Below are 9932 nucleotides of genomic sequence, written 5' to 3'. Positions count from 1 at the left end.
ACGTGTGCTCTTCCGATCTATTTCCGGATTTTCCAGGAATTTTATTCAAAATTCCAGGTAAGATTAAAGAATTTCTCAATACAGCTTTAAAATAAATTAGGCACTAAAAGTTTTAATAACGTATAGAACTTGATGCGTAAAATAATTTAATCTCCTCATATGTACAATAGTTACATCTCCATACACAATTTTTCGAACGTAACGAAAGATTTTGTATGGAGATGTAACTACGTGAAGATTAAATTGTTTCACGCACCAAGTTTTGCGTTATCAGATTCTTAATGCCTGATTTATTTTTTCCGGTTTATCGTTTTTTAGATTAAAGAGTCTTTATATAGTATATGTCAATTTTAAAATAAATTAACTGTCAATATCAGGGGCCTTCGATACGGAGCCACGTTTACTTTCTAAAGGGATAAAATTAAAAGTAAAATTCAACAAATTTCCCTGAGTATCAGTAAAATTCCATGAGAATCCATGATTTTCAAGGGTAAAAATGCAATTTCCTGAGAATTCCAGGTTTTCCCGGTTTTTCCCGGTAGTACCCACCCTGTCTAAGTTATAGCGAAACAAGATAGTTGTTTTATTTTCTTATCTTAAAAAAAGATTTCTTATACCCATTATCATTTTCCATGCTAAAGTTTCTATGATTTGTAAATTAAGCATCACGTACGACTTTCGAAGTTTTAGTAGCGCTTCTTGCCTAATTGTTTTATTAAATACGATTTTTAGAGATTGAAAGATCTCTACTTTCTTTATATTTGTCGAATTTAAAAGTAATACTCGATCGCCACTGACCTCTTCTCTCACTTCCGCTAGGGTGCACAGATGTACATAGTATCCCCTATTGGCGCAAGCCATCCACTGCACTTCCCGCACATCTGCAACCTCTCGGCCGATAAGATAAGTGAATACTCTGACAGGCATATCAGCCTTCAACGGCTCGTCCGGATTATCCTTCCAGTTGTACGCTTCAAAGATCTCCTTGTAGTTGTACGGTACGCCATCGGTGATCAGCATGATTGCCTGATTGCATTTAGCACCTTCCCGCTCGTTGCGGAATGTTTCGAGCAACTCAAAGGCGGTTGTTAGAGCCAGAGAAAAATTGGCGATTCTCTCCGTCTCAAGATTCGAAATGGCTCGCTTTAGCTCGCGCACATTCGCCAGATTTGCCTGGACCAGAGTGTCATTGAAGCACGACACCACCTGCAAATTTACCAATCAATTAATAATTCTACTAATTTAATTTTTAATCTCTCTCTCTCTCTCTCTCTCTCTCTCTCTCTCTCTCTCTCTCTCTCTCTCTCTCTCTCTCTCTCTCTCTCTCTCCCTCCCTCCCTCTAGACTGACAAATTCAATTCTTTCGGGATTGATTCTTACTTGTTTAGTCTCGTTGGAGAATGTAATAATGTTGACGAAGTCATTGTTACCGAGGGTATCGAGGATATTATTGATCACGTGCTTGGCGATCTCCCGCCGTATACCAGTCATGCTACCGGACGTGTCCATCAGGATGAGAACATCCTTCGGACTAGTGGCCGCTTCGATGTACCAGCTCCTCGTTCTGCAATCGAACAGATCCACCGTCTCCATGTACCAATTCGTAGCAGGATATTGACGCATGAAACCGGTCGCGCTACCGAAGTATTGCCAGGACAAGGATGGGTCTTGCTCAAAATTGTTGATGAAAGTACGGTCGAGTTCCTCGGACCACTTGATCGCACGGATGACTTTCGAGGCGCGCTTATACACGTTTGTGGGCACGTGTACCGCTGACATATTGAGATTCACATCGCCACGGAAGTGAGAACTGTACTCGAAATTAATGGTGTTATTCTTCGCGTCGATGAACTCGTAGCTTTCTGGCGGGTCTATGTCGGGGGACGATAACGCCTTCGTTTCAGCCACGTCCATTATCCTCTGAAAGCGAAAACAAAATCGCCTGATATAGTCTAAATAATTTCAATTTACAACTGCGATTTAAATAAAACAATGTACTCGATAGCGATAAAGAAAATTGTTCGCTGTTATTAAGGATTTCATAACACAAATGAAATGAAATAAAAGAATCGCACCTTAATAGCCGAGATCTTGGAATCCATCATGTTGCTGATGTCCCTGGCAATCTCGTGGACGAGAGCGTTTCCATCACGTGGCGTGATGTCCGCCGTCTTATAGCTATCCTCGAACTTCTCCACCTTCGTCACGAACTTGCTCAACTGCGACAGCTCGAAGCCTAGCTTGTACGCCCATCCTTTCACTTTGTCTCTGCCAATTATAAAAGTAAAATTATAAAAGTAAAATAATGATTAAAAATGATAATAGTGATAGTAGTAATAATTTTTATAGAAAAGTCTAAAATTGTCGCTTTCTTACTTTTATTTTATTTATAAAAAATCAGTACCGTCTTATTATTTTTGCTCGCTAGTTTCTGTTCACATCGTGGAATTGGCGTTATAATTTGACAATAATCAATTTATAACACTTTAGTCGAATATAATAAAATGCAAATGAGAGCAATTTGTTCAGCTTGTCAGTGAATAATTTGATTGGTTGCATTGAAGTCTGATGAAACAAAGTAAACAGTAAACTTATTCATGAAAAAAAAAATCCATTCTTCAAAGTAAAATGACGAATGATGAATCACAACTTTTGTCCACGAATAAACGAAAGAAGTTATTCTTTCTTTGAAAAAAAAAATATATATCGCGTATAAATTTGAAAGTACATAATAATCCAGTTCATATTTAACGCTCAATAATAACGTAATAAATCCTCGTGAAACATGTAATAAATATTTACTAAACAATTTTCGTAATATTTATTTTTCTCTTTCCGAAAGTACATGTTTTATGGAACATGCCGTCATCGCAACGATTCCATTAAGGGACGTAGATGACTTCTTTCATGACTGACCTAAATATCACTTATCGCCTCACCATCGCATATGAATACGGGTCAATCGAGATTGTGTTATTGCCACGGAACTCCGTAAACACCGTATTGCAAGAGATTGCAGAAACGGAGGTAGGCAGACGATTGTGTCAAGCCACTTACATATCATGGGTAGGATTGCTGTCGCTACGGCCTCGAATATCGGGTGCCACGATCAGGATCAGGACGACGACGACGACAGGTATGAAGCAGGGCCTCATAACTTTCCCTGACCACCTGCTGGCCCGCTTGGTCCACTCCTTGGGGGTTGTTCGTGTGCGAGGGCACGGTAAATAAAATTGAAGCTCGCGTTTCACATCAAGAATGCCCCTACGGTCGTTCTGCTCGACGTCGATCGTCGCCGTCGTCGTATGCGCACTCACTGCCTTGGTGGCGACTCACGCGGGGCCTACAGCAGCTCGCTCCGATGCCTATAAGTGCTTTTCAGGCTTATCGATCTTCCGGCCAGGCTTGCGCACGGGGAAACACGAGCAAGCGACGCGCGACCACGCCAACTGTCGAGCTAGGATCAGAATTAATTGGAATGTTTATCTTTTGATTTTGCGTTCAATTACTGGGAAAGTGGGATGATTTAGGCTTATCGTTACAGGATCCTGATTATTTAATCAGGATATAAGACTTACTATATTGCTAAATTCGATTGTTTCAAACGATTTGTTAGTTAGTTAAAATCGTTTATTAGTTAAAATTAAAGATATCGGTGCATCTTTGATGTATACTAAGTACTTCATGTATATTTTTTATAAGCGTTATATCATAATGCATGAGAATTATTCTCCATCTTTCCAACTTTGGATGTAATACAAGCCACGATATGGATTATTTTCTTGAATAAAAGATCTGTGGAAAAAAGTAGGAGAAAATTCAGTTTTAAAATATTATTTATTTATTTCGTATTTAAATATTATTAAGTGTAAATATATAATAGTTATGTAATACGTAAAAAAACGTTAAAAAACGTTTTTTTTCTCGTTAATTATCGTACATAAACTTACACATATCATAAAAAAAAGATATTAAATTAACAAACAAAAACAAAATATAATAAAAATAGAATATCTGCATATACTTTCTTATTTAAATATTGTATATTAAAAGAGGTACGCTACTAATTTCTGTGAAACTATATTCAAAATCGAAATAAATATTTATCTATTTTAAACAAGCGCTGTTTAAAATTCTACGTTATAAAGAATTATTTATATATTTATTTTTCATTAAATAATTTAAAAAGTAATAATTTGGGAAGAAACGTTATTTCATGTCATTTTATTCATCTTTTATTATATATTATATTATTTATTGTAAAACAATACAATTACCATACGTATTAAGGACGATTAATTTGTCTCGTCACACAAAGGCAAATAGAATCCTAGCGACAGTAACATACAACAGCGATAAGGACACCATCAATTCAGATGCTCCGCAGCCATAAGTCTCACGCTCCAGAGGATGTTCCGTGAAGCAACTCTTCAATCTGCGCCTCTTCAGACTGTTCAATGGGATCTTGTGACAGGGTTTGTCGCCCGTGCTATTTGTGTACTCGAGGGGTGAGATGTTGACGGGTGTTACTTCTAATCTTCTGTAGCACGTTGGGAACATGTTGTCCACCACAACTAACAATAGATTAGTGTGTGCAACCTGTAAATTATCACAGGTAATTATTTGTTTTTCTAAAAACTACCCGTGATTGTTGTTACACATATAATTTATGCCATACATATATATCTTTGCATAAAATTTTTTATCAAATTCACCTAATTTCATATAAATATGTTAAGAGTGGTTTTTTCAGGTTTGCCGGCCGTAAAAGCCGGCCCGTTTTCATGATTTTTTTAAATGAAATCTATTATATATAGTAAAACGTGGATTTTTGCATAAACTTATACAGGATGTCCCCATATAAGTGGCCACCCCTTTTTATCTCGTAAATTAATAGAAATAGACCTAATAAATATGATATCAAATTAAACGGCTCTAACTAAACTTTATTGTAAGCACAGTGATCACTTAGAAATATTATCTATGTTAGAGAGCGGAAAGACATGATTAATTTTTGCACGGTAAAGGGACAATTTTAATGATAAAAGTTGTAGCGTTCTTTTTAACAAATCTAACAATGTGTGATATAACGACATTATTTTACAAATTATACAAATTATTTTGGTTTAAAGTTTTGCTGGCGACTGTTACCTTTTCAGTTTCGGCCCTGAGGTATGGCCAACTTCCGACTCTCGCACTGACGTGAGTATTATGATCAAATAAAAACATTACACATCAATTGTCAACGCGAAAGTCGCTATATCACACATCGTTGGATTCGTTAAAAAGAACGCTACAACTTTTATCATATTAAAATTGTCCCTTTACCGTACAAAAATTAATCATGTCTTTCCACTCTCTAACATAGATAATATTTCTAAGCTAATAGATAGCTCAATATTATCAAATGTAACCGAAATGTACCGAAGTTAGTGGTTTGATCCCATGTGATCCCCTTACGTCGAATATACTATCCCTCTTGCTTTTCTAACCAGCAAACACTCCGTCCATATATACATATATACATATTCCTATACATTCATGGGTGAGACATATTCTCTTTCTCTCTTGCACTCTTATTTCTCTTTCGCGGGATTTGGAGAAAAGATGCAGGTGTCACTTCTCATATGGCACCACTCTGAATAGAGGATTAATTACAATCCGTCACATCTATAAATTTCATTTCGTTGTGGTATGCAACATATATGCAACGATATATACATATGACACATATGTTTGAATCCAAGCATCTGCACTTATATATGTTTCTGTTACTCACAGAAACCTGCAGAATACAGTTTTGCTGAGCTATTTCATGCACGCGACTTTCGTTTAGACTTATTTGTACATTTGACTGGTTTTTTAAGCTTTATCTGTTTGATTAGTTTTTCTATAATTTTTGACGAAATGATTTAACTGTTTACATCGGTTTACTTCATATTTGAGTTATTTTTGTCCATTCGTCGCATCCGTTATGACTGTATGTGTTTCTTTCGACTTTTAAATTTTTAGCGACACTAGCATTACACGCGTGCTCTTTGCACGTGCTTTTTCATATTTCTTACTTCTTACTATTTGCTATTATACTATCAATCTCTGTACATACATAACAACTGTCAAAATGCAATGATAGCCGTTCACGATCAAGTAAGCGCAGCAAGAGAACCAATCAGCATCGTGGAAAAACGACAACAATAAACTGCGATAGATTGAGTATTTACTTAACCAAGGTGTAGAGGAGCCAGCTAAGAATGCGTGAGCATATAAACAAAAGACAGAAAACGAGACGTCCATCTGCATCCTTGTTGCAACATTAGACTAGGAAACAGATGGCTTTCTTATTTTCTTTCACTTTTTATTAGTTCACGTTTCCACTGAAAAAAGCCGCTATACCTCTTCTACTCTATGTATATAATCTCTTTGGACTTAACACATCTTTTTTAGAAATGGAGGATGAGCATGGCGGTTGTTTCGCCATTATCATCTTTGCCATGCGTGATTCCATTGTCTTGAGACTGGTGTTTGAAACTGTAGAATTTTCATATTAATCCAATATTGTCATGAATTGAGCAGACTGCTTTATCGACCTCGTACAAATTTGGCCGACCTTTCAGCATCCTCTTAAGGCGATGCTGGAAGATCGGAAAAATTTGCACGAGGTCGATAACACTGTTAACCAAATCTAGTAGTAGTAGTAGTAGTAGTAGTAGTAAAGAAATCGGGTGGGCCTGCGAAAGGCCCTAACGTCACTTAGATTTTTATAGTACCACTAACTCCCCGTTTGTTTCCAAGGTTATTGTAGCAGCCCTAGGCTGGCGTCTGTCGCCAGTCTTATAAGGCTGCTCACCTTCTTGTCTTCAAGATCCTTGGGCTTTATGAACATGTCGTCCCAGGATCTATATCTCTTGCAGACAAGTGCGGGGCAATGACACAGAATGTATATGCTGTCCTCTCCGCATAATCTGCACTCTTTTTGCGTGGTAGTTCCGAGGTTGTATAGGTGACCTCTGAGGGCCATATGGCCCATGAGTAGGCCCACATCAACTCGCCTTGGTTCTGCTCATTGATAGCAGTTCGTTTGCTCTGCTTCGCAGAGGGAGGCTCATTAGCTGTTTGGATGTTCTACAGCCGCTGATCGCTTGCCAGGATTTTACGTGCCCGCTTTCGAGTCAGCTTTTGATGGCCTTCTAACCAAATCTAAGACAAAGGCAAATTATGTTAAGCATCTGCAATAAATTTTCTCAGCAAAAAAGCGATAAAATTCGATAATTAAATAAGTGTTCGCAACGCAATAGCAAAAATGTAACAAAATTTGCTACTCGTAAAATGACAGTAAATCGGTGATAAAATACGGGCAAATATATTTTATTATCAGACAGCAGATTGTCATAAAAAACCGAGCAAGATTTACGAAGCGCTATCTGTCAACAAATTGTCTCCAAAAACTGAGCATGCTTTGTATAGCGTTGTCTGACGACCAAAAACTGTGCAATCGAGTAGAATTTCCGCTGCCACTGAATACTTTATACAAAACGGCCGCTAGGTAGTGTTTGTTGATATCTGTTTCTCGCATTTAAACTTTGTCGAGCTGTTCTATATAATTAATGTTTAATCAAAATTCGGACATGTCATAATTATTTGTGCATTATTCATGTATACACTTAGTGCAAGATATGAATGTTTTTGCAATGTATTAGCTAATAATGAGTATATAAAGTACTTAAAAATGGTTCCTGGGAGAAAGGCAAAGATACTTTTGTGATATCTTTAGATTAAAATGTTCTTAGAATTGAATGCTTTAATTATGTATAATAAAATATATTAATTTTTATTAATAAAACAGTTTCAAATTATTCCTTTAAAATAAAATTTAAAAAAATAAAAACGTCATTTTTAAAGATTTTTAAATATCAATTACGTCCAATTTGTTGTCAGACAACGCTACGAAAAACTTGCTTAGTTTCCGTCAATTTATCTTTATATGTATAACGTTGCGCAGACCTCGATTTTTGCTGACAATTTGTTATCAGATAGCGCTACGTAAATCTTGCTCAGTTTTTGGTGACAATTTGCTTTCACTTTACAAGCAGCAAGTTTTGCTAACAAAACATGAGCCTGATGATGACACAGATGGCACCGGTTTTGGTATAAGTTCTGATTAAATTTGCTGTCAATTTGCAAACATATTGCTATTATTTTGCTTAGAGGAGTAAAGCAGTCTCTTCAGTATCAGTGGTATCTCTAAATAAACTTTTTACAATATCTTCTGGTCTCACTCAAACACGTGGATTCTCTTTATCTAACTTATTGAAGTGCCATTTCTTGGAAAATCCGGCACTTACTGCTAGACGCTTTGTTTACCCTTCCTATCTTAATTACTGTTAGCTAAGTCTCCGAATTACCATAAATTGCAGTTCAGTAGATTTATTTTTTTCTACGCTTTCAATCGTAACTTTGTATTATTTGTTCATGTAATCTGTGGTGTTAGACGTAAGCATTTTGTACATATAAACTACAGAACTACTTTTACACTATTTGGAAGTTTTGTAACGCTTGTCGTTTTATCATCTGTAGTGTCGTCTGTTGTTGTTCGAGAGTCTGTCCCCCGTCTTCTATCGTTGATTCATATAGTTCCATGACTAACGTCTACGCGTCTTCCGAAGCTTTGAGCATTTTCCCCGGCTCTTTGTTTTAGTGTGTTAAATTCTTTTTGGAGATGTATAGTACTGCGGGTGCTCAAATATTCGCTCTCGAGATCCGCTTTTAACTGCGCGTAGCTTCGCACGTCTCTCGTATGGAAATCCATCATAGCCTTTCCTCTTAGTTTGGTGCTCATGATAGCTCCCAATAGCGTTCGTTCGTCCGCGGGACTGACGTTTTGTATTACATAATCGCAGGCGTTCAGGAATTCTCGAACGCGAGTTCGAGTTCGTCCGTACGACGTTACGTCGCGATCTAGGGCGTTAGTTTGGTAATCGCGATATATTCTAACCTGTTCTATCGGATGTGCTCGGTTAAGCTCCACGCGCTCTTCTATTTTATCCATACGAGTTTTTATTCCTCGGACTTCTTGCAATAATGCGTGCAATAATGCGGACGTTCCGGTATTTGCGTCGTCCCGCAGTTCGGTCACTCGGGCTGTTGAGCGACTTTGAATATCTTCCGGATGAGTTCCGTCATTCTCCCCGAGGGTTAAATCGATTGAAATGTTGTGCCATTTCTTGTATTTGATAAATTTCTTTGGGGTCGAAAATACTACTGTCGTAAGAAGTTAAAGAAAATTCCCGTCTGAGGCTCACTTGACTCGAAGTCCTACTCAAGTACGGTCTCGTCTGTTTATCCGTCAGTTGTCTACCGTCAGATTAGTTGCTAATAAACTAGCGTCGATATTGTCGAATATAAATTCGCGAGTGATTGTTACATTCACTCAACAACAACAAGAGTTCGCGGGCTAGTGTCTAGCGTGCGTCGCGCCGATTCGCTTAATAGCCGTGATTTATTAGGAATCGGTTTATTATAATTGTCCTCTCCGTTGGACATTCGCAACGCAGGATAAATTTGCAAAATGACTTACAGTACACTAGGACGATACGCATTTTGCTGGGCTCGTAGTAGAAATCCCTCGTAGTCCCTCGAAGTCTCGTTCGTGACTGCTGCTGACGGCGTTCGTTGTTGTCGGGTGACTCGGCGTTACTGTCGGTCCTCGCAGTCTCCGTCGAATGTCGTCTATGGACGTCGACCTCTGCGTCTGCGGTTGTTATGCCTCGTATCCTCACTTTGTTTGCTCGGGTTGTTTTCAGCCTTGTCAATGGCGTATCCACATGCTAGTGACGTCTCTATTTCATTCAAATTTCTGGGAAATGTAGTAAGAAGATAAAATTGTATTCTTCTGCCCGTTACCACTGCACGGTTTTTCGGGTCTTTAATGCGTT

General features: G+C 37.8%; 1 protein-coding gene across 1 annotated transcript; it reads right to left on the bottom strand.

Annotated features, from left to right (window-relative positions):
- Positions 1-227: 227 nt before the first annotated feature.
- LOC105449715 (voltage-dependent calcium channel subunit alpha-2/delta-4-like) lies at positions 228-3328 on the bottom strand. Its single transcript, XM_011689094.1, has 4 exons — positions 3058-3328; positions 2076-2268; positions 1381-1920; positions 228-1206 (listed from the first exon to the last, which is right to left on the bottom strand). Exons 1-4 carry the CDS (start codon positions 3153-3155, stop codon positions 592-594), a joined length of 1446 nt encoding a protein of 481 aa, XP_011687396.1. The 5' UTR covers positions 3156-3328; the 3' UTR covers positions 228-591.
- Positions 3329-9932: the final 6604 nt, after the last annotated feature.

This window comes from Wasmannia auropunctata, unplaced genomic scaffold (assembly GCF_000956235.1).
Source record: "Wasmannia auropunctata unplaced genomic scaffold, wasmannia.A_1.0 LD336074.1, whole genome shotgun sequence".
In the NCBI taxonomy this organism is placed as follows: domain Eukaryota; kingdom Metazoa; phylum Arthropoda; class Insecta; order Hymenoptera; family Formicidae; genus Wasmannia; species Wasmannia auropunctata.
The sequence above is the reverse complement of the archived record's forward strand: the minus strand, read 5'-3'. Positions and strand labels throughout refer to the sequence as shown.

What these genes read in the sequence shown, in the direction of transcription:
- LOC105449715 (XM_011689094.1), bottom strand. Translation starts at nt 3,155, where the DNA reads ATGAGGCCCTGCTTCATACCTGTCGTCGTCGTCGTCCTGATCCTGATC. An exon ending in CCAAGATCTCGGCTATTAAG is followed by an intron (nt 1,921 to 2,075) that starts GTGCGATTCTTT and finishes TTTCGCTTTCAG; the next exon opens with AGGATAATGGACGTGGCTGA. An exon ending in TCTCCAACGAGACTAAACAA is followed by an intron (nt 1,207 to 1,380) that starts GTAAGAATCAAT and finishes GTAAATTTGCAG; the next exon opens with GTGGTGTCGTGCTTCAATGA.